General features: G+C 40.4%; 1 protein-coding gene across 3 annotated transcripts in view; it reads right to left on the bottom strand.

The window, feature by feature from the left end:
• The window catches only part of B4galt6 (beta-1,4-galactosyltransferase 6), an 82,098-nt gene that overhangs the window by 24,991 nt on the left and 33,286 nt on the right, over window positions 1-23,821 (bottom strand). For all 3 annotated transcript variants that reach the window (XM_063231802.1, XM_013157197.2, XM_003474100.5), the window contains 2 exons: window positions 13,908-14,021; window positions 1,217-1,341 (listed from right to left, as the gene is read on the bottom strand). In XM_063231802.1, coding sequence (XP_063087872.1) covers window positions 1,217-1,341; window positions 13,908-14,021 — 239 coding nt within the window. The remainder of the gene's footprint in view (window positions 1-1,216; window positions 1,342-13,907; window positions 14,022-23,821) is intronic.

The raw sequence follows: 23,821 nt of genomic DNA, 5'->3' as shown, positions 1-23,821 counted from the left end.
ATACAACTGTGAGGAAATTCAATCAAGCAATATGAAAAGATTCATTTATTAAATAAATAAACTTGAGTTGGGAAATAGCAGAAGACAATTATACAAGAGTATTTTGCTAAAACTTATACTGAAATTCATTTAAGCAGCTTTGTAACTTGTCTGGGAAAGCCTAATGTTTATTTAATCACTTGTAACAAGGCCAAAAAAAGCATTTATTAGTCTCATAAAGTCAATTCAACAAAATTGTTTTTACTGCTTACCTTACACAAAATAATACATTCTGCACCAGGGATGCACATTAATTATACACATCTCTAAACACAGAGAGTTCAAGGTCAATGAAGTCAGAGGATCTTTCCACAAGTTTAATGTCATACAATTCTCCTACTTACCAGTGATTTTTTTCAGGGTACAAATATTTTTTAATGTTTTAAAACAGGTATAGAAAACCGCTCTCCGATTAAGGCTGTATCATAATCCTTTAGGGCATAACATGTGATTCAATCAAAAGTATCATTTCTTACTCAAACATAACAATGTAGGGACCTACACCTATTAATTTCACAGTATTGTCAGCAACTGTGTAAATAATAGGTTTTAAGGTTTTTTGAGCAGTGGCAGACCCACCTCCAGTTTTTTCAAACATTAACTGCAATTCTGAGATATCAAAAGCCTGCCCTGTTTTCTGAAACATAAGAGCACAAGTCTTCAAGTCCCACAGGAAGTTCTGAGTGACTGTTTCAGAATTACTGCTTCTAAGAAATAGGGCTTGTTAACTCCAATGCTAACTCACCTGTAGATCAGGATACTAACACCCTCCCAGTGAGTTCTCAGCTTCGGAGATGGGTGGGCTGTGCCTGAGGAGTCAGCAGTTACTAGCCACTCCTGCAGGGGGCAGAGGACTCACAGCCTCTTTACCAAACAGAACTGAACCAAAATCTACCTTCCAAATAAAACTCAAGTTGTGTATTGCCCACCAGGAACTCCAAGGGACTGACCACATGCACACGTACTTTGTGTGTGCACAGGTACATTCAGTCTTCACAAGTAACACTAAGTCTCACTGGAACTGTAAAAAGCAATGCAATAAATACAAACATTTTAATGTTTTAAATGCATCAAATCTTAATGGTGTTTCACGCTATACTTTGAATCAATCACTGTTTTTTCAGATGCACAGCCACAGTCAAATTACTTATTTAAAAAAAAAACAAAACTGCCTCACCTTCCATCTGGGTTTACAGTCTTTAGGCCTCCAGTGACCTCCTGGCTCAATATCTAAATCCTTAGAAAAGAGCTGATGCACTTCATCAAAACTGACTTCACTTACATTGACATTGAGGAATCCCCCTGTAAGTCAAAAATGTGAAGAATTGTTTTTGTTTTTTCTCCTTCAAAGATGTATCAAGGACAAACAACTTTCAGTAGGCATAGTCTAGTTGCCAAGACAGTACACTTTATTCCTATCACCACACACTTAATACTTCTCACATTTACATAATATTTATGGTCACCCACTACATTTGGGAAATCTGCAGAAGAAAATCAAGTTCTTTAACCCACTGCTTTCTGGTAACATATTACATACTTAACCATTTCTGAGAAAATGTGTACATGTCAGTATAGCAGTGTCTACCGTGACAATTTAACAACTAATTCAAATATAGCAAAACTATTTTTTAACTTCAACTCCTTCCCTATATGAGATACGATGGCACAGTATACAAGAGTTAAATGAGAAGTCAAACTGACTTGGTGCTGAATGCTGGCTTCTACTGGAGAAATTACTTAACTTTGCTCTGCCCAGCTTTTTCCTCTGTGGGTACTATACAGTAATGCCTGTCTCCCTCTGTGGCATGACACGTCAGCTAAAATAGTCAGCCTTCTGTAACTGCAGGTTCCCTAGTACAGATTCAGCCAACATCAGACAGAAAGAATTCAACCTGAACTGAACATGTACCGACCTTTTTTTTTTTTATAGTCATTCCTTAAACAATACAAACTGCGTGGGATGGCTCGTACCTATAATCCCTGCATTTGAGAGAATAAGGCAGGAGGACCACACCTTGTGAAATCAAGGCCAGTGTGAAGTACACAGTGAGACCCAGTCTCAAAAAACAAAACAAAATAAAACAAAGTATGACATTTATTTAGCATTAACATAGTATTAGGTATTATACATAATCTATGACTTACAATACACAGAAGATTGCACAAATTATATATAAATAGTACGACTATTTTATACAAAGAACTTGAGCATCCATGGATTTTGGTATCCTGGGAGGGGAGGATCCTGAAACCAATCCTCACCCACACTAAGGGAAGACAGAAGTCTGTTTGAAAGATCAAGGAAGCGCCAGGCACCAGAATCACAGAATAAATAGTTATTACTATTATCCACTGACATTTCTTTTTCTATTTTTTGTACCGAGGACTGAGCCCAAGGCCTTGTGCATGCCAAGCATGTGTTCCACTACTGAGCTAAATCCCAAGCTCCTGCACAATTTAAGAGGAAACTTGTATACACATTCAACACATTCATTTGGAGCACCTATTATGTACCAATCCTCTTGGTATGCAAAACTGAAAAATTAAGGCCTTCTAAGATGGTCCTGATCTAACAGGCACTCATTCTCCAAATTTAAAAGTACTGTGTGTATTACTGATGGTAGCTTTACCAACAGTTCCTAATACGTACCTTTGAAGTGGAACGAATCATGGACAGAAAGTCACTTCCCTAACCGGGTGAAAATGAAATTAAGAGTCAGGGATCCCGTCTCTTCACCTACCCATTAAAAAGCTACATGATTGCTACAAACAATGCTCTCTGCGGTGTCTGCAGTGAAGGCGAGTAGGGCAAGCCATATGTAACCAGTCACCGGTTACGTGCAGACAGGAAGGACACAAACAGCTCTGCAGCACCCTCCAGCCAAATTCTTCCCTCTAACCTTCACCTTTTATGGCCATTATTTTTTACACGGGCAATACTCAATTCCCCTCTAGAGAGCCTCTTTCCCCTCTTGCTACTCGGTATTCTCCTGCCACCAAATAAAGAAATAGGCCTTTCATCTTCCTGCTCAATGGAGAGGACTTCCTGTGTCCCTAGCCACCCCTGATGCCCGAGTGACCCTCAGTTCACCTTCCTCTGCTTCCCTCAGCCATGTTCCTCAGCCTGAGCAGCTTTCCTATGAGCTTACTGCTCTCTGCTCTGAAATCCTAGTAAGGTGCTAGTTGAGGGGCCAAAGATGACCTCAGGTTTTCACAATGCCCCTTCCCATCTTTCATTCTGATCAGGCGCAGCCACCTGTAACTGTACTCAGTCCTGAAGTACTCTAGGGAGTATTTTTAGATGCAAATACCCATGTTTCCCTGAGTAGGCTAGAAAAAAAACCTGCCATTTTCTAATGCCTGCCTGATAACTAACAAATTTATAGTCCTTTATAATCAAATATCAGCCTTTCACGGGACCAGATATACAAACTTATCTAACAGAATGAGATCTACGAAGTTAGAAAATCTAAGTCAGATGTACAATTGATCAATCAACATAAGGACAGAGAAGCTAGCTCTGTGAACAAAATTTACACAAATAAATCTGATATGTTTAATAGTATCCATGATTGCTAAAAATGATAGTAATTAGCCTAATAAGCATTTACATGAGTAACTGAAGTTGGTATTCTTTACACAGTATTAAACCAAGTTTTTGTCTTTTTACCAGCTTTATTGCTCCAACAGCTATAATCATTATTGTTGGCAGTTTTCTCCATCATCTTGGCAGTTTAATTTCCATCCTCAACGCACATATGCCACCAAATAAAGAAATAGGCCTTTCATCTTCCTGCTCAATGGAGAGGACTTCCTGTGTCCCTAGCCACCCCTGATGCCCGAGTGACCCTCAGTTCACCTTCCTCTCCTTCCCTTAGCCATGTTCCTCAGCCTGAGCTTTCCTATGAGCTTACTGCTCTCTGCTCTGAAATCCTAATAAGTTGCTGGTTGACAGCCAAAGATAACCCCAAAGCCTGAGGTTGCTCTCTCCCAATGATAACAGCAACGTTGCTCTACTAGGAAGAGGGAAAGAAGACAGGCTTCCGAGGACAGGCCCTGCTGTCACTAGGAAATAGTTGATCAGAGTGTGCACGGTTTCCAAACATGGCTATCTTCACCTACTTCTACAGACGTCTCCTTTAGTTTCATTCACATGTTCCAGGACTTTAATAAAGTATTTGAAAGTCGCCTGCTATAAGTGCAGCCAGGAGAGCACACTACCTCTTCCCTCTAGATGTAAGCCACCAGCAGCCCAGCCCAGTCCCTGTGCTCACTGGGGAGCCACAGCCAAGGGAGGAACCAGGGAGCATCACAAAGGACCCTAAGGATCCCATCTTCGCTCTCTGCCTGTGCTCAATCCCAGATCTGCTCCCAGGAACAAGTGGTTTCCTTCCTGAGTCAGAGACTTAAAGGTCAAAAAATAAATAATACATTGAGTGAAATCCCTTTACTCAGTAATTAACCAGAAAACAAATGCAAACACTGTAGCGTGGCGGACTGAACTTCACATGTGGAAGCTGGGGCTGGCGTCAGAAAGGAAAGAATGTGGAGCCTGGAGAGGAGGGTCTGCTAATGACCTGAGTGTGGCGGTGAAGCAATGGAGAGAGAGGAGGGTCCTGGCTGACCAACACCTGTGTGTCCAACTGGGGCTCCACAAGAGAATAATGTCAATGCGTCACTGGTGTGATAGGAACAACTCACCACGACATCCAAGCAGTGATCGTGCAAGACAGGCAATGCTGCCCTCCACTCAGGAAGCTGGGCGGAAGGAGCCTGCCAGGAACACCTTGGCCCCAAGGACAGGCTTACTGCAGTGTGGATTATAACGCATCACAAAACATGCTTCAGGTTTCTTCGTATTAAAATGTAACTCTTCAAAGGACAAGTCCTCAATATAGACAAATTACCTACACCGCTTCTACTCTTCTTACATTTCAAGCAAGATTCAAGGCAAACAGATAAGTCTACAGCAGCTCTCTCTATAAACGGGTAGTTCTAAGTGATTTCTTCACTAGATCTACAGACTGTCTTTTGGGATCACAAGTCTGTTCCTGGATCTTTTGGACTTTGTCACTGTTTCACCCTCAGGGTTTTAAATGTGCATAGCCCAAAGCCCTGGAGACCACGTGAAAGCCCTGAATTTCACCTAGAAATATCCATTTGGATAAATTTCTCTCCAAATTCAGAAAGGAAGTTTTACGTTAAGATGGCACATTCCTTCCCCACCCGCTGCACTGCATGCTGGGCACAGCTCTGAGGCTGAACAATTATGAGTCATCCTGTCCTCGGCCACCTGCTGTCCCCTGTGAGGCCTATACCAGACACCACCTATTTCAAATGCTTCCCTTAAGTACTTCGATTTCTGGATCTGATGACTTCTGTTTAACAGATTATTTCTTATTCAACTGTTCTTCAAGTGGCCAAAATCAAGCATTCTAGACATAAGACAGAGTGCTTTTAATCACATCCTCTCAAAGTCAGGGCAGTGCCTGGCACAGGGTAAACAGATGAAGGAGTGGGGACAGCAGAGCCTGCCTCACCCCTTTGCTCCTCTCCCACTCCACTCCCCGACTCCAGGAGGCGCTGAAAGGTGTCTTTAAGACATCTTTGGAGCTGTGCCATGTGCAGATGCCCTCGAACTGCCCAGGCTCGTGTCCCCATCCGAGGACACTACAGCACGCAGTTCTCACATCCACCTTTCTCCCTGCCTCTGCCTCCTCTAAATGACTGGGTGCAACCTCTAGTAAGTCTCTGTTCCCAGCTCTGCCTCATAATCCGCATAATGGGCCCTTGGTCCACTCCAGGGGCTCCTTTCACACTAATTCTCTACTCTGACTTAGTGATAAGCTACCAAGCTCCCTCCAAGTCACAACCTACAACTGTTATGCTTATATTCCCTTACCCTGCCCATGTTTTGGCATGCTGACATAGCTTCGTACCCTACCATGAGTGCACTAAACATACCACTTCTTTCTTGTTCCCAAAAAACCACTGTGAATTAATATTTATGTTAAGAAAATAATTTCTCAACTATTTATCTAGGCTTTTCAAATGTTTTCTTGAACCATTCAATAAAGTCAATTCTTGAACCATTCAATACATTTCCATATATTACTCCTCAATTTATAGAACACTCTCCTCCCATTCTTTATCTTAAGAAACAATACCCTTCGTGCCTGTCTGGTAAGTGCAAGACCCTGAGTTCCATTCCCGGCACCAAAAAAAAATTTTAAAACAAAAATAAATAAATACCTTTCCATTCAAGTAAAAGATGATCAGGTTCTCATCCTAATCTCCAAATCAGGCATAAAAGAAGGAATCCATCAACTTTCTTTTTTTATCTTTTTGAGACAGGGTCTCTCTACGCAATGCAGGCTGGCCTTAAGCTCACTTTGTAGCCTAGGCTGGTCTCACACTTGCAATGATCCTCCTGCCTCAGCTTCCTGAGTGCTGGGATTACAGGCATGAGCCCCCACGCCTGGTGGAATCCATCAATTTATACCAAAGCTCTACAAATCAGCATTTGCTTCTTTCATGAGTTCATTTCCCTGAAAGTTCACGCTTGCAGGCACAAAACCTTCTGACACACAGCTCTGCTCCCTAATAGGTGACCCCCCTGTACATCATCACTGCCTACCAGCTGTGCTTCCACAGCCTGAGACTCAGTCCCCCAGCACAGGATGCCTTTCAGCCTGACTCTGCACCCTCTTTCACTTTACCTGCCATCCCACACCCTATAAAATCCCCCTGCAACTTCAAGGAGCTGCAGTCCTCTACGCTAGCTCCATTTTTCTTATCCATCTGGCCTCCTAATAAATATCTGGCTTACGTGGGTAATGCACCTGTTTAAACTAAGTTTTCAGCCTATCATCACTGTCCACGTTTCAGATGCCCATGGGCCATGTTTGTGGCCACCAGCTTTATCATGGGACGCAGTTCAGCTGCTTAAGTTGTCCACTGCGAGTCCTGCCTCCCAGAAGCAGCAGCTAGAAACCAGGTTCCCAGGTCCTCTAACTGAAAAAAGCAGTCCCATGCCCAGATACACCTACAGGGGACTCTGAAGCAGAGGTCAGCACCAGAAGGAGGGTACTGGGCAGAACCACATTTCAGTAGAGGCAGCGGCAGGATTTCCAAGCCCAGGAGTGGCACAACTGACCTCAAACACAAGCATGGCTCTGAGCTCTGCCAAGGAGTAGCAAGGGACACTTTACAAAAGCAGTTCGGGCCTTGCTTTGGCTGCTTAAGCTCTAACCTACCTTCTGGACACTGGGGTTTCTAGGGGTTACTTAACGTTGTCCTATAGATTCCTTACCTTCTAACCCACATACTGTATATTCTGGTTTGCAACCAAGAGTCTAGACTTTTGCTACAGATCTGAGGTGTGGTTGCCAGGCCTGTGTTTTCAGCAAGCATCTTGCAGCGTTCCCTAAACTATGCCCACAGAAATACAGCTTGACGGTCTATCACACATCTGCACTCTTCACAAGCACCCAAACCTCCCCCACTCCCCCATCCCTGCTTCCAGACCTGCTACACCTGCAGTGCCAATGTCTACCTTGGGGGAATGACTTTCTCCACCTAATAAGCAGCACTGAAGAAAATCACATGAGCACACATACTTACCCCATCGATGGGGCGACACCACCTCACACACTGCCTGAAGCAGAGCAAGCTCTCCTGCCACTTGCCAGAGCTGACTGTGCACCTGAGCCACCTGTCTCCTTTCACTTTCTCTGGAGCTCCCTACACACATGCAGCTCCCCCACACTTGCCACCCTTCTTTTTCTTGTACTTCCTGTGATGCCCAAAACACACATTCATCTCTTCTGAAAGAGTCCTTGCCTCAGGGGGAAATTACCACCTCCAGACTCTTTACCTTTATTTTCCTTCCCTTGCCCAACAAAAATTTTTTTAGTATGTGGTTGATTGATTGTGTCAACTTGAGTAGGAGAAGCTTAACTAATCGGCTCAGCAATTCCATACGCCAGGGTGTGGAAGATCCCCCTAGGGCAGCTGGTTGCCTAGATGGTATAAAGGGGAAATGAAGGAGCACAGATCAGCTTTTGCTTTTTCTTTGCCTTTACCTTGGACGTCATCTCTTGGCTTTTCGCACAGACTATAGGGCTTTTGGTGCAGGTCTTACAGCCATCTGGTGTAGACTCTTACAGACCTGTCAGCCTCCTGACAGGTGGCTTCACAGGACACTGCAGTGAGCGCCAGACCGCTGACTGACTCTCTGGGTGTCTAGTGTGCAGACAGACCTTTCAGACTCCTCTATACCCAACTCTGCGGGTGGCTATGATAAGCCAATCTTATAAATATTTTATATTTATATATCTTGTGTTGTATCTGTTTTTCTAGTAAACACTGATACAGATTTTAGTCTCCTCATGCCTCTGAGGAGATAAGCCAAAAACAGTCACAGTGTTGTCAGGGGCCACTGACCCAGACTGTTAAGGAGGAATTAGACCACTCTGCAGAGGAAAAAATAAAATAAAATTTTAAAAATTATATATATATATATATATATATATATATATATATATATATATACATACATACGGTTTGGGTTTTTTTGTTTTTGTTTTTGTTTGTTTGTTTTGTTTTGAGGGCAGGGGATCCCTTAGAGTACCTCCTAGTATTACTTTGTCCTATTATCAAAGTCAGTGAAAAACTACAACAGTCTAATCCAGGCAAAATAACAAATGATCCAGAGCCTTCAAAACTAAATGTATGGGTCACTCCACCAGAAAAAGAATCAAGACCTGCTGAGGTGTTTGCTAAAGGCCAAGAGAATATAGCATGAATAATACAAAAAGGTAGTTCTAAATAGCAGCTATGACCCCATGATCAGCTACAAAAATGAGGATTATGGTTTTACTGTTTCTCTCTTCATATGGTTCTAGTATACTATAGACAGACTTAATAATGGTTCATAAGAATTGCTAAAACTTTGTTACTATTCAAGTTATAAAACATTAAAAACAAGCATCACACCCCCCCAAAAAAAACTCACCTTCTGCTCTGGAGAGAGAATGAGTACATTTCCATTTGTACACAAGGTAGTTATAACATGGTAGGCACTATAACAGGCTTATCTTTGTATCCAGAGACTGGTTTTAAAAAATGCATCTAGTTGTGAAGTCGACAAGGGAGAAACTGTGATGGTGACTGACTGTGTTAACCTCAGTTGAAGAAGCTTCATCAAATCAATTCAGCAATTTCACACCCTACCTGTATAAGGCCTACCCTAGGGCGGCTTGTCACCTAGATACTATGAAGGGAAAATAAAGGAAGAATCTGCTTCTGTTCCTTGAGAAAGACTCCAGTCTTCGCCTTCCCCTTGGACATCATCTCCTGGTTTCCTGTACAGACTCTTCGGCTTCCAGGGCTAATCCTTCAGCCTTCCGGTACAGACTCTTCAGCCTTCTTCGCAGACCCATCGGCCCCCTGATACAGACTCCCAAGGAGCACAGCAGTGAGCTGGAGACCTTCAACTGAACCCGGTGGTCTCCAGAGTACAGACACCTCTGCACTCTTCCAGACCTGACTCTGTGGGTGGCCACTATAAGCCAATCTTGTAAATTCCTATGTATCTTGTGTCCTATCCATTTCTCTGGTAAACACTGGTACAGGGTGTTGCTTGGGATCAGCCCGAGGAGCACTCTATCACTGAGCTACGTTTCCAGTCTTTATTTTGTATTTTAAGATAGGGTCTCACTAAGTTGCACTAGTTGGACCCAAACTGGTGAGCCTCCTCCTCAGAGTTCTTACTAGCTAGAATTATAGGGCTCCAACATGCCCAGCCAAACTTTTATTTTAAATCAACTAGTTTTTACATATTTCTGACTCACTTCTCAGGAGAGTATTTTTTGTTTCTTGCTCCATCACGCTATTGCTTGCTTTAATTTCCTACCTGCCATGAGCAGCTATTTGAAAGACACTAAGACATACTACAGTAACCACTTTGGATTTACTATTAGCTTATTTCAAAGTCCTTTCTTGCATTCATTGTTTCGTTTTTATTGTTTCTATTCTGTTCCGTTCTGTTTGATTTTTACTATGTCTGAGAGTATCTGTAGCTATTTTCAAGACAACAAAAGGCATTCTGGTAACCATTGTTGATTTCGTAAAGTTTTGAAGTCCTGTATCACTTAAACTGTTTTTTTTTTCTTTATTGGTTTTATTGTTTTATTTTCCTTGGTTTTATCCTCTTTAAAATAAAAAATAAAATAAAATAAATTTCCTACATGCCAAATTCAGCGCTCTTTTCTCACATCTTCATTCTATCTGTTCTCTTCGGAGACACAACAGGCTTTCCTGGAACGCTCCCCTCAGTGTCCCCTGCTCTCTAACTTCTCCATAACCTGATGGTTTCCTCTGCTATTGACCTCTACTTGGCCCTTAAGTGCTCATCCTCTTAGGACCTGTTCTTGGCCTTCCTCCAGTCTCACTTCCACTCATCTATAGTCTAGACCTCTCCTACAAAAATAAGACCCCAAGTTAATTCTCCTCAACTTCAAAAAAATATGCCCAACTGAACTGATTAACATTCCCACTCTCAAACTGTGATGCTTGCCCCGCATTGCTTACTGCAGTTAACAGTCACCAAGTTAGAAAGCCAAAAATAAACCCTGACCACTCGGTAGACCTTGATGTCTGGCCAAGAGCACCCAGTAGCTTGCTTTTTTGTGCCTCCTCCTCTTTCCAGTGCCACATCCTTGGCACATGCCTTGTCCTTTCCTCCCGGGTCCCTGCAGTAAGTTCCTCATTAGTGTTCCTGTTTCTACCAGCTCCCATTCTCTTCCTGATTCCACCATCTCCCATTCTCGTCCACTTTTCAATTTCTCATCTGAATAATCTTTCTAAAGTGCAATCCTAACACTCCTGTAGCAGTGTTTTTCAGTTTTGCTTTGTCGTTTTTTGGCCCTAGATTCTGAAAACAACCCTCTACATACAAGGAGCCCTGTGCCTTCACAGATGCGTAGGGATCTTTGGTCCTTCACACAAAGCCTTCCCCTCCCCGTCCTGCATCACCTACCACATGGCCTGGAGCAGCTCTCCCCACTGCAGGAACACACATGGCCTCCCAAACTATCCCTAAGCCGGGACTCCTGTGCCACCCTCTCTGCTGTCTTCACTCATTACCTTTCACAGCAGCAAACCACCTTGCTTTGGGTGTTACAGGCTCCCACTGAGCTCAGTTCCTCTCCGCTTGTCCCTGTGAATACCCAATCCTGTAGGAGGCTGCCACTCCACAATGGCTTCTTTTCTGGGAAAGGGCTCCCATCTCTTCTTTCATAGTAAACATCTTCACAATGGTGAGATTAAGCATTATTTGAGCCTTTCCTAAATGTATTTGCTTATCTTTTCCTTCTTTGCTGATATGCATTTGACTTAAACTCAAGAGGAAAAGCCCTTGTAGCTTTTATTTCGTTCATAAACTTAGCAACCCCAGAAATTACCAGAGTTAACCATAAAGAGTTACTCCACCAGCAGGAGAGGATACCTAAGTCACTGCACATGCATCTATTTGAATAACATTTAAAGGATAAGAAAACTAAAGTAAGTCTATTTTAATGCCAAGTATACAACTGACATCTCCCATCTATTTCACACAGAAAAAATTACAATCAAAACATCCATGCTAAGCATTTTTTTTCTTCACTAGATATGGTGAAAATTCTATTTTACTTAGCATGAAGAATCTTACATAAATTCAATAAAAGTGAAAGTGGATTTTCCCTCTAGAGAACTAATGAACACTAACATTAATGAAGTATTCGCTAACATTCTTTATACAAATCTTATACATTAAAAGAAGACTTCAGAGTGTCACTGACTACCAAACATTGCCAAAATCCATAAAATGCATTTTATTTGAATTCTAACTTGAAAAATTCAAACTTTAGAGAGATCTAATGCTGGTAGCTCCATCACTACACTAAGGAAACATCAAAAAGGATTTATAGATAAAAATATATTAAACACACCAACTTTACATTAACTTCACTTTTAGTGATTATAGGTAAACTAAACATTACTTGTACTCGAATAGCTTTGATCTAACTCAACCTTAATCTTACTGAGATTGTTTCTATTATTTGAGGCTGTGCTTTATAGAGGTTGTAAGGCAGTGAAAGGGCTTATTGTGGATGGCTCACTCAAGCTGTTATTATGCTGTTTGTACCCAGAGTTCTGCTCAAGTCTTAACCCACACATGGTCACACTTTCTACCAAATAACCCTCCGCCTAGCCGCCACTAACTCAACTTTGGTGCTGGACCTCAAACAGGCATCCAGGAGAAGTCTACAGTGAAAAGGTGACTGCCAAACCAGTGTGATCCTCCTCCCTTGTCAAAGAAGGCAAGAGTCTACAGGAGGCAGAAGAGGAGCGCAGCCCCAGGAGGCAGGCAGCACAGCCACACTGCACCCCAGCCCACCCTCTGGGGCACCCAGTCAAAGAATTGCTGCGGATGGGAGGAGAGGACTGTCCGCAGGAGGGCGGCAGGCAAATACTTCTGAACAGTTTAATTAGCACTCATAAGGCACCAATTAGGAAAATGGTTAACTAAACCAAGGATAGAAAGATTTCCTGCAACTATAAAACACTGAATATTCAAATTATGAAAATGAAATCACTATAATCAATATTTCAGCAGAACATTACCCACTGGTTTCAGTATGGTACAGACAAAAAATACTCATTTTTAGGAAAACAAGGCTGCAATAACAAAGTTACAACAAACTCACTAGTAATGAGGAAAGTGAAAAACCAAACAATGGGATACCATCCGTTAGGTTAGCCTAATAGATTACTAAAAACCAAATATCAATATCAAAGTGGCACATTGTGAGGATATAAATTAGCATAGGTGATTAGGAAAACAGTTCAAAAAATCTAGCAAAATTGAGTCAGTCTATGGAGCAAGATATGAATCCTCAAGGACACATGCAAATATGCACAGGAAAATCCTTATGATACCCTGCAAAGTTACGACACTTTGTAGCAAAAAAAAAAAAAAAAAAAAAAAAAAAAAAATGTGACTGCAAAGAACTGGAAACAAACATTCATCCACTGGGAAAAGGCTAAATGAAATGTGGTACATTTATACAAAGTCATTTTCTATAACACTTATGAAAAACAAATTATGTTACAACACAGATCATTCTCAAAAAATATAAAATCAAGTCACAATGAAATGTAATTTATAAGACCATTTACATAAATTCTTAAAACCTCTGAATATATATTTTCTATACATCCAGGCAACTATCTAGGTAAAAATAATTTTTAAATGACCTATATTAATGCATTGGTAATAAAAGTCAGGTTACTTCTGGAAAAAAAGGATGGAAAATTACATACGTTGTGGGCAGTGGTCAAAAAGGAACCTAATTTAATTTGTAATGTTGTAATATACACAAAAGGAGACAAAACATTGATTACTCTTAAAAATGGTTTTAAAAGAACTTGAAAGTGGGGCTGGGGATTTAGCTCAGCAGTGTAAGCACCTGCCTTGCAAATGCACGGTCGTAAGTCCGACCCCCAGTACAGATTTAAAAAAAAAAAAAAAAAAAAGGACTTGGAAGTAAGCCAAAGTATTAATTTTTAAATCTATCTGGGACACATATGGATGATACTTACCATTTTTTTCCTGTGTCTTTCTGCAGTTTTTCCTCATCCTCTTCCAAAAAAGTTCTTTATCTTCCCTCACAAATTTTTTTAAAACATCAAATAACATGCTACATAATAACGAACATTAACACCACAGTAACATTTGATCCCATGGGCTCAAACGTGTAGTTGTTATTCTTTCATTACAACACCAGTAAACAGTTAAATCAAACTTAGTCTGTACTTACGCATGTAAGGCAGTTTTTCTGGGCAGGGGAGGTACGGTGAATATGTGAAGTTTTCTGGAAGATATGTTGTTGTTTGGACAGGATAATCACTTGAGTTATTACCTTCAGGGTAATCTTAAAGAGAGAGAGAAGAAAGTTATGACCTCAGTACTGCCTTTCACTTTGTATCTAGTATGAAATATGTCATCATTACTGTGAGGAGACTGTAAGCTACAATCTCTAGAAGTACTTAAAAGCAATTTCTAGAAAAGACAAGAGAAAAGCAAACCTGACTTTCCAGGTCAGCTACAGCCCCTGGGAGTCCTGAGTTGTTATAATAGCAGGCCCATTCTCTTTAGATCAGTGAGTTACACACCACAGGTAGAGCAGTAGTGTAGGGAAACAAAGTCAAATGCCTGCCTTCAAATTCTCCCTCTAGTAAGGATTAGTGTGTACTAGTTTTCAGGAAGGGCAGTATGCAGTTTTCACCTATGCCTAACTAGTATTATCATATTCAGATTTTAGTAAGATAAAATATTTTTTAAACAATTAATGATCCCTGGCCTATAAAAACACTGAAGTTGCTATCAGTGACCAGTAACTAATTTAGACATGGGCACCTGACCCACCATAAGACACAGCCTTAAGGTTTCTAAACACAAAGCAAAGAGATCACGTTGATCTCTTTCTGTAGCAAGGTTGTAAAATGCATATCTGAGCGACACACATGTCATTTCCTTCTCTACAGAGGAAGCTGGTCTAAGAGCATGCAGTAAGAGAAAGAGACAAAAACAGCTGACTAAACTACACTTGACTTCCTGGATCTGACCGCAAATGACAGAAAATGTGAAAGTCTAGCAGACACTTGAAAAACATGTGGAGCTATTATTTCAATTTTCAGTAATCTCCAATGAGAGAGACTGTAAAAGTTAAACTTTCTGACTCATGGGGAAATGGTAGATGTGGTGGAAAAGCCAAAGGCAAGTCAGCCCTTCTGCTGCACACCTCTGCCAAATATTAACATCCATTCATGGTCACAGGCAGTGATGATGCTGCAGCCTGAGGGGAGCAGAGACATCCCAACTCCAAACCAATCTATGGAACAGGGTTCTGCCAGCACTGCTAAGCAGAGGCTGATGGGATGAATGAACAAACGCTCCAGGTCTGGCACCAAGAAAAAGCCAGAATTCTGAAGGATGGCATGGAAATTCTAGTTATGATTCACAGGACATCAGTGAAGTGTTAACCATATCACTAGAAAATTACAACTTGATAAATGGAGACAGGTGATGGCATAACTGTCTCTTCCACCAGAAAGTGGGCAGTGCCCATGAAACCACTCCCCTGAGAATTTTCCCTAAAGGAAACCGAAAAGCAACTAACAAGGAAAATCCTCCAAGTCACAGAGAAAAAGATTCATTGGGCACTGTTTCAGGAGCCCAAGGACAGAAACTATCTGCAGGATCACCTTCTATGGATCTCACTTGTACATATCCAACAGACTTAATGACCCTGCACTAAACATAAAAGTACGTGTAAGAGTGTCCAACAAAATTCTGATTCTTAAGATGTTTTAAAAAACAGACGTATATCAAATTGCAAGTCATATTTTAGAAATGGTTTCCCTTTCATAGATATTCTAATTTGCAAGGGGTAGGAACCAGTGCTCTAAGCAAGAATCAGGTTTCTAAGATTTCCACCCAAAATAGCTCATAATATTATGAACTTTGTGACAGCTTTTGCTCATACACTTTGATGTTTACCTTAACAGTTATTCACCTTCAATCAACAGGTTGATTTTGCTGCTTATTGATAACATAACTTTTTCTTTTCACTTGATAAGGAAGCTTTGTTTTAGATACATAGTAAGAAAAGAAAAGAAAAAAAAACACAAAAAGAATTACAAGGGCCAGAGATACAGCTCAGTGGCACAGCACCTGCCTAGGAAGTACAAGGTCCTGAGTTCAATTGCCAGAACCAAAAAAAATTAATAGAAACTAAAAGTTAATGTCAAAATTTGAAAAATCAAATCAGAGGGTTTAAATAAGTAAAAACAACTGCCAAGAAAGTAGAGAGAGAAAAATAAGAGCAAATACATGATAAAATTAGAATTCTTTCAAGAGCCACAAACCCAAACAATAGAGTTCCAAAAAGAAAGACAAGGAAAAGTAGCCAGAAAAGAGGAGGAAAAGCTCCAAATATTCTCTGTGAAATTTCATAACCCTGGGGAAAAAACCCTCAAAATTTCCATAAATTTTAAAAAAAAAACCTAGGGTTGGGGATGTAACCCCATAGTAGAGCCCTTGCCCTGGGTGAGATGGGGGTGGGGCCATGCATTGTAACTAGGACCATATGGCCATAATTCTCACAAGCAATACTAGAAGAAAGAAAACAAAGACATGCAAATTTCAAGAGCCTTCTTCAGTACAGTCAATTCATGTGCTTAGAAACCTACGAAAAAATCAATGACAGCTGCATAGAAAACCCGCAAGAGGACAGGGAGAGTTAACGCCTGTAAAAACAAACAGTTCTGCAAAACTCTGCCCACTGATGATTTAACTTGTGATGTGACTGTATCAGGGAAAAAGGGGAAATGAAAGTGGAGCATGCTGTAATACCCTACATGCCTTTCTTCCATAATAGGAACACTTACAACTGATAAATCAAAGAACAGAAGAACAGGGCCAGGAGCACAGCTCTGTGGTGCAGAAAATGCTTAGTATGCTGAGGGAGGAAAAAAACAAGGGAAAAAGGAAGGAATAGCAGGATAGAAACAAAAATAAATACAGAATAAGCTGTTAAAAAACCGAAGTCGTGTGTTTCAACCTAGGTGAACAGAGTGAGAGCCACACTGGTGTTACTCAGAGAAAATCATTTAAAGACTGGTAACTGAAAAAAGGGAGGGACATATATCTTCATGCCAAAAAAATCAATTTAAAAATAAGACACTTGTAGATCAAACAAAACAAATAAAGACTATAAAACCAGGAAGCAGCTCACAGGGCTGCCTGTGGGGCCTCTGTGTGTGCAGAGCAGGAACACAGCGTGTATGGAGAAGTTCCCAAAAGCTGATGGACTGCAAGAGCATGGGAAACTCAAGCCACACAGGATGGATTCCAGCTGTGAGGCCCCTTGGCCTCTTCTGCATTCCTGCAAGCAGAGGACGTTGCAGTCTGGCAGCAAATTTTACCTGCACACCAGGAAGCTGCTGGATTCCCGGATGGGCCATCAAGTTTTGTGTTTTGTTTCGTATGTTTCTGTCAAGTGCCACTGCAGCTAACTGGAACCTCTAGCAAAAACAAGGTTAGGGGCCACAGCGGTGGTGGAGAAAGTACTGAAGAGCACTACTGTTTCTGTCCTGCTCCCAGCCACCAGAGACAAGGGACAAAGGATTTAAGCAACCTTAAGCCTCCGCTGGGCAACAAGTGGGAAGTGAGCACACGCATGTGTGCACACACATGCACCCCACCCTGCTCCAGGCGGAGGGTCAGACGAGGTGGGCCAGCGGCAGGGAGCAGAGGAGGCTGCGCAGAGCGATAGCCGCCAACCATACACAGGCACGGCCCTGGCTCTCTCGTTGTCTGAGGGGACACAGCGACTCGCGCAGAGACAAGCAAAGTAACAAGACGTGGGTAGGCCACCAACCCTCAGAAAGTGGCTGGCTGAAGATCCCAGCCTCAACCTTAGCTTTCTGAGGCCAAGATCAGCCGCTCGCCCAACATGAATCCTACTGCAGACTCCGCAGGGCTCCCAGAGCAGATCTGGGGTCTGGCTTGGACACTACCACGGAACTGTGCGCAACAGAGGAATTCTATCAATTTTTTGTTGCTATCTGTTTTGTTTTCCTTTTCCTTTCTGTTTTGTTTTGGTGCTAATTTAGGTGTTTACTTTTATTGATTCTTTTGCTTTGTTCCTCTGTTGTCTTTCTTGATTTTTTGATGTTTTCACCTGAGTAAATATAGTCTCTAGTCTTTCTGGTATGTCTCCATATTATTTGGCTTTCTCCTTCACCGTTTCTCTACCGCCCCCTTCCCCACTTTCCCAAAGCTTGGGTGTTTATCCTTTGTTCTTTAGCCTTGGTTCTAACACATTCCTCTTCATTTACCACTGTTTTTCCCCTTGTCTTGCTTAAATTTCCCCACTACAGGGTAAAATCACTAAGACGAAACTCACAGTATACAAGTTCCTGGTTTTATTGCATTTTTTTACACAAAAGTAAATCTTGCTCCTATGAGGTTTGTTTGTTTGTTTTGTTTTGTTTTACAAAACATTTATTTATTATTTGGAATTCAGAAACTCCAGGTTGTGACTCATCAGTTATCCAATAAATATCAATTTTCCAACTCTTCTTTTATTTTTAAATCCCATTTGGGGATTTAACATGGAGATCTCTAATTGAAAGGAACTCTAGAAATAAACATGCTTCCTTAGCTAGTGGAAATGGGAGGCAATGGGTTTTGAAGACACAACCTTAAGCCCAGGTACAGGGTCACAAGAACCATCAAAGCCTCAGCCTCAAACACAGAAAAGAACTCAGGCTTGAGAAAGATGAAGAACAGAAAACAGCTTTATTGCTTTTACACAGCCAAGAATAGATAAATATAGCAAAAAAAAAAAATGTACTCTTTGGGTATAAGCCTATTAACATAGAAGGAAGGAAAGGTTAAGGTCCAAACAGAGCCACTTTCCTGGAGATGCCGTATTCCACTCGCCCATGTTCTTGTGTCTGTACTTAGGAATCAGTACTTTTAAAGCATAAAAACAATGCTAAAAATATATATGGTAAAATTTCAACAAAGATTCAACCTGTTCCAAGAAAGTTAAGATGTAGTATAAACTCTTCTTCCCACTGTAGGCTTCCATTTATCCCAAGGATAAAAATATACACCAGAAAACACTGACCACTGAGCGTCAAAGTATTCACATCGCAAATAAATACCCCAAAAGGTAGCATCTGCTCATAAGGGATAGGGCACCTCTAGCCAACCAGCTAATTTAAAACCAAACACTTTATTAGAAATCTGTTACAGAGGGAACTCATTGAGAACAATACCACCTCATGGAATGTCACCAGAGCTGTATTCTATTGCTGATGTGAAAACTATCATACTATAAAGAAGTACTTCTTTACTACACATGAGGAAAGGAAGATCAAGGAAGGTTGTTATGGTTGATACATTGTGTCAGCTTAAGAAGTTTAACTGAGACACTCAGCAGGGAGCCAAGGTCCTTACTTTATAAATATCCTCATCCCCTGGAAAGGAAGGCAAGATTTTGTGAGCTCTACATCTACCCTGGGGATTGAAGGGTTGCTACTTTGTTCTGGCTGCTTTTGCTGGCTGCTGCCTTGCAGTTGCCCCAGTGCCATGCCACCCCTGCCTTGGAGCCAGCTGATTATGGACTGAAACCTGCACAGTGAGCTAAATAAACCTTTCCTTCCTTCACTTTAGGTGTCCAGTATTTTGTCCCAGCAACAAGACAAAAGTAACCAAGACAAAGGTTAACTTAACTTGCTGCAGAGCTCTACCAGTTAGTGGCAGAATCAAGGCCAAAAATGTGGATTTCCAAGCTTTTCACTCAACTCAGGAAGTTGACAACCAGGAAAAAACCAACTACGTCACTTGATATTTTCGCCCATAATGATAAATTCACTTGTGTTCGCTAGCCTTCTTTCAATAGTATTTTGGTTTCTTAAGAATTAATATAGTAAGGATTATAGTATAGCAAACACCAAAGATGTAGTCTCCACTTGGTACTTTAATCCAAAACAGACTAGACAACGTGGGTACATCCCTGAGAAGCTTGTTTCATTTTGGAATTGATTCAACTTAGTTTCAGGGCTTGCTTCTATGGTTAAAGGTATCAAATTAATAGTTGCCACCGTTTGTCAGTCTCTAACCTGTGCTTGATACTATTGTTCTTGCTAACTGTACTACGTTAGCCAGGGTGTACACCTGTTATAATCAGTTGTTCGCCCTAGAATGACAACACAGTGCTTGTCTGGAGTCATATTTATTAATTACCATAGTCAGTATCAAAGCACTAGGCACTAAGCCAAATAGCAGCTTCTCATCCCTGATAAATTGGAAAGGGAGGATCTTGAGAAAGACACAAAGGTCAAAAGCCAACTATATGACACCTTTGAAGAATAGACATTTCCTAGTCTAGTGATACTAGTGATAAATCTACCTATTATAAGCAATTTAAAAGCAACAACACAGACAACAAATTAAAAACCAGAAAATGACAAGGCCTAAAAGCAAAATATAACACCAGACCTCCTGCCCTAGGACAAGTCCAGGAGACAACAAGATAGAAGAAATCAGAAGGAAATGACCTGGATTTTCTGAAATGGTAGCAGCATTAGTTTTAAAAAAAAGAGAGAGAGAGGAGAGATGAATGATGCTACAGAAAAAATCAGATCAGAAATAATCTCTCAGGTCAAAAAAAAAATCATCAAAATGAAGGACCTGCTCCATAAACAGAGAGTAGACACAGATAATGAAAATAGAGGAGCTTAAGAAAATGATGGAAATGAAGGAAAGTAATAGAATCCATGAAACAGATCCAAAAAGATATCCAGGAGATTAAAAATTCCATTGAAAATATATGCAACCAAATAAGTCAAGGTGAGGACAGAATATCAGATCTGGAAAACAATTCTGGTCATGAAATTTCTTAATACCAACTGATCATGAAAATAAAATCAAACATCTGCAAGATGATGCAAAGAAGATTAACATAAGAGGGCCAGGGATACAGCTCAGAAGTACAGGCACCTGCCTGGCAAGCACAAGTTTGCCCGAGTTTGATTCCCAGTACAAAAAGAATAAACACAAGATTGATCACAGTCAATGAAAAAGCAGGAGACAGGGTAAATAACAACAACAAAAACGTGTTCACAGAAGTAACTGTAGACTCCTCAAACATGGAAAAAGAATTTGACATGTAAGTAAGTGAAACATACAGAACACCAATTACCCATGACCAAAATACGAAGAACCTTGACTTACAAACTCAATTCATTTGTAAGGGCTGGCAGTAACTCAAGTTGGTTCTAAGTCAAGACTATTTTTCTCATAATTTTAGTAATGTGCTACCAAAGGGAGCGCTGTGTTTCCCATAAGAAATAATGGAAACACCCCTTATGCATTCCAAACCTCCCAAACCCCCCTTAACTAACCTTTTCATAATATAACAGGATTGTATAGTGTGCATGACATACCAGAAACACCAATAATTTTCCTACTGAATTCACCATAAAAGTAAAACATATCTAATTTATCAGAAACAATAATTTCATACTAATTCGCCCTTCTAGTTGACATCTTTTGCTTGCAGCACGGGAGGATGAAATGGAAGATGGTTACTGCTTGGAAAGAGTCCTCTTCTGTGAGAACATCAGCAACCTAGCTCTCTGGTGTACTTTCTCTCGTGGGGGGAGAGTGTGTAGCCCTCTAGGACCTGTTCTTGGCTCACAAGGTCTTAACTTTTTAAGAACTAAAATGTGGTCTAAGGTTTTCTGTTTCTATCTTTTCTTTAAGACTATTCCTTTCTACTGTGAAAGCTTTCTTTACCTTCCCTTCTTTCCTTAGCTACCATTCTAGCTTTTTAAAGGCCATTCTGATAGTAGTAATTGTATGACCTTATAAAGCACTGACCCAAAGCACCTCCATAAGCATATGCTTTGGGCTCAAACTGTCACATACACTTACACACTTTCTTCTGGCATCACAAGTCATTTACAAAATCTAGCACAGGTGGCTAGCATTTGGGTCAAAACTCAAGACTGTGGTAGTAAGTTAACTTAAAATTCTAGTCGCAATTCACATTGCACATCAAGCTGGTTGTAATGAGAGGATCCACTGTAAATCTATATCAGATCATATAATAATCAATATTCCATAAATTCAGCATAAGCACAGAATATTAAAAGATGTTAGAGAAAAGAAACAAATCACCAATAAAGGAAGGACTATCAGAATCTCAGGCGATTTCTCAACACAAACCCTCAGGTCAATGAAAGCCTGGAGTAGTCTTTCAAGTCCTGAAAGAAAACAACTTCCAACGGAGACTAATGTACTCTGCTAAATTATCTTTTCCACTGTTGAAAAAACAGAATACTTCTATAACAAGAACAACTGAAGAAATTCATGAACACCAAACCAGCACTCCAAAATGTTCTGAAGAATATTTTAGAAAGAGATGGAATACTACAAGTCCAAGAACACAAACAGAAAGAATCCACGGGGGGGGGGGGGGAGACCAGAGGAAAAAGGCATGGAACAAACAACAGGAAAATAAGATGACAAGGACAGGTAAATACCTATCAGTTATAATCATCAATGTAAATGGTCTCAGTTCATCATGGAAAAAAACAAACTGGCAGCACAGATCAAGAAAAACGATCCAACAATATGCTGCACATAAGAAACACATTTAAACTAAAAAAGAAAGACATATACTGAAAGAAAACAATACTCCATGAGACAGGTATCCAAAAAATTGTAGTGATAGCTATTTTATTTGCAGACAAATTTGAGTTCACGGCAACAGTTACTAAGAAAGACAAATAAGGTCACAATATACTTATTAAGAAAAAACTCTAAAGGAAGAGATCATAAATATATGCACTAAATACTAGCACACCAAACTATATAAAATGAATACTAATGTAAACACTAACACCATAGTATTGAGGGAACACAATACCCAAATATCACAAAGAGACAGATGAATTAAATGAAAAACCGACACAGAAACATCAGAACTGAACCAACCCTGTGAATGAAAGGACTAAGTAGATTTCTAGTGTTCCACTCTCCAAAAATATAATGCACACTCTTCTCAGCAGCACACAGGACCTTCCTCAAAATAGCCCACATGCCAACTCTTGGAACACACTTAAAAATAAACACAAAGGAAGTGAAATTATCCCATGTATATTATCAATAGGGCAATGAAATTGGAAATCGAGGGCAAAATAGACCACAAAAAATACATGAACATGTGGAAATTAAATATCAGCCTCCAAAACAACCAAAGGTACATGGATAAAAGTAAGGAAGAAATTAGAGTTTCTATAATTAAAGGATAATGTCGATACAACCTATCAGAACTTACCAGACACAATGAAAGCAGTTCAACATGGAAAATTTATAGCAGTGAACTCTCACATCAGGAAAACAAAGTGAGTTCAAATAAATTACCTAATGTTAAGCCAAGAAACCTCAGATGAGAAAGTAAATTATAAAGATCACAGCAGAAAAAGTAATTGAGACTAGGAACAATACAAAGAATCAATGACTTGAAGAGTTGGTTCTTTGAAAGATTAAATGAAACTGTCACTCTTAGCCAACCTGATCAAAAAAGGAAAGAAAACACTCAAATCCATGCACTGAGGAAAGATAAGGATAGAATCACATCAGATCCTGCAGAAATCCAAAAAATCACCAATATCTACTTTGAGATGCACTTTATTAAGGTGGAAAATACAAAAGAAATACACAGGTTCCTAAATACCCATGAACTGCCAAGGCTGAAACACATGACAGAAAAATTCTAAATAATCAAGATCTGAAAGTGAAACTGAAGATGTAATTAAAAAGCTACCAACAAAGAAAAAAGCCCAGGTGCTGACGGTTCACTGATGAACTCTTCAAGAAATTTAGAGAATATCTAATGCTACAACTTCTTAAACTCTTTAATGAAACTGAAAGGAAAGCAACACTCTCAAATTCATTCCTAGAAGCAAGCATTACCCTGATACAAAATCACAGAAGGATAACACCAAAAAAGAAAACTATAGACCATTCTCCCTAATGAACATAGACGCAAAAATCCTCAATAAGATACTGGCAAACAGAACATTGGCAGAAAAATCATGGAGAATATTATACACTGTGACAAAGTAGGATTCACCCAAGAAAGGTAAG

This window comes from Cavia porcellus, unplaced genomic scaffold, assembly GCF_034190915.1.
Source record: "Cavia porcellus strain 051 isolate PalLab524CR breed Dunkin Hartley unplaced genomic scaffold, mCavPor4.1 scaffold_20, whole genome shotgun sequence".
NCBI lineage: Eukaryota > Metazoa > Chordata > Mammalia > Rodentia > Caviidae > Cavia > Cavia porcellus.
This window is presented reverse-complemented; position numbering and strand designations above follow the sequence as displayed.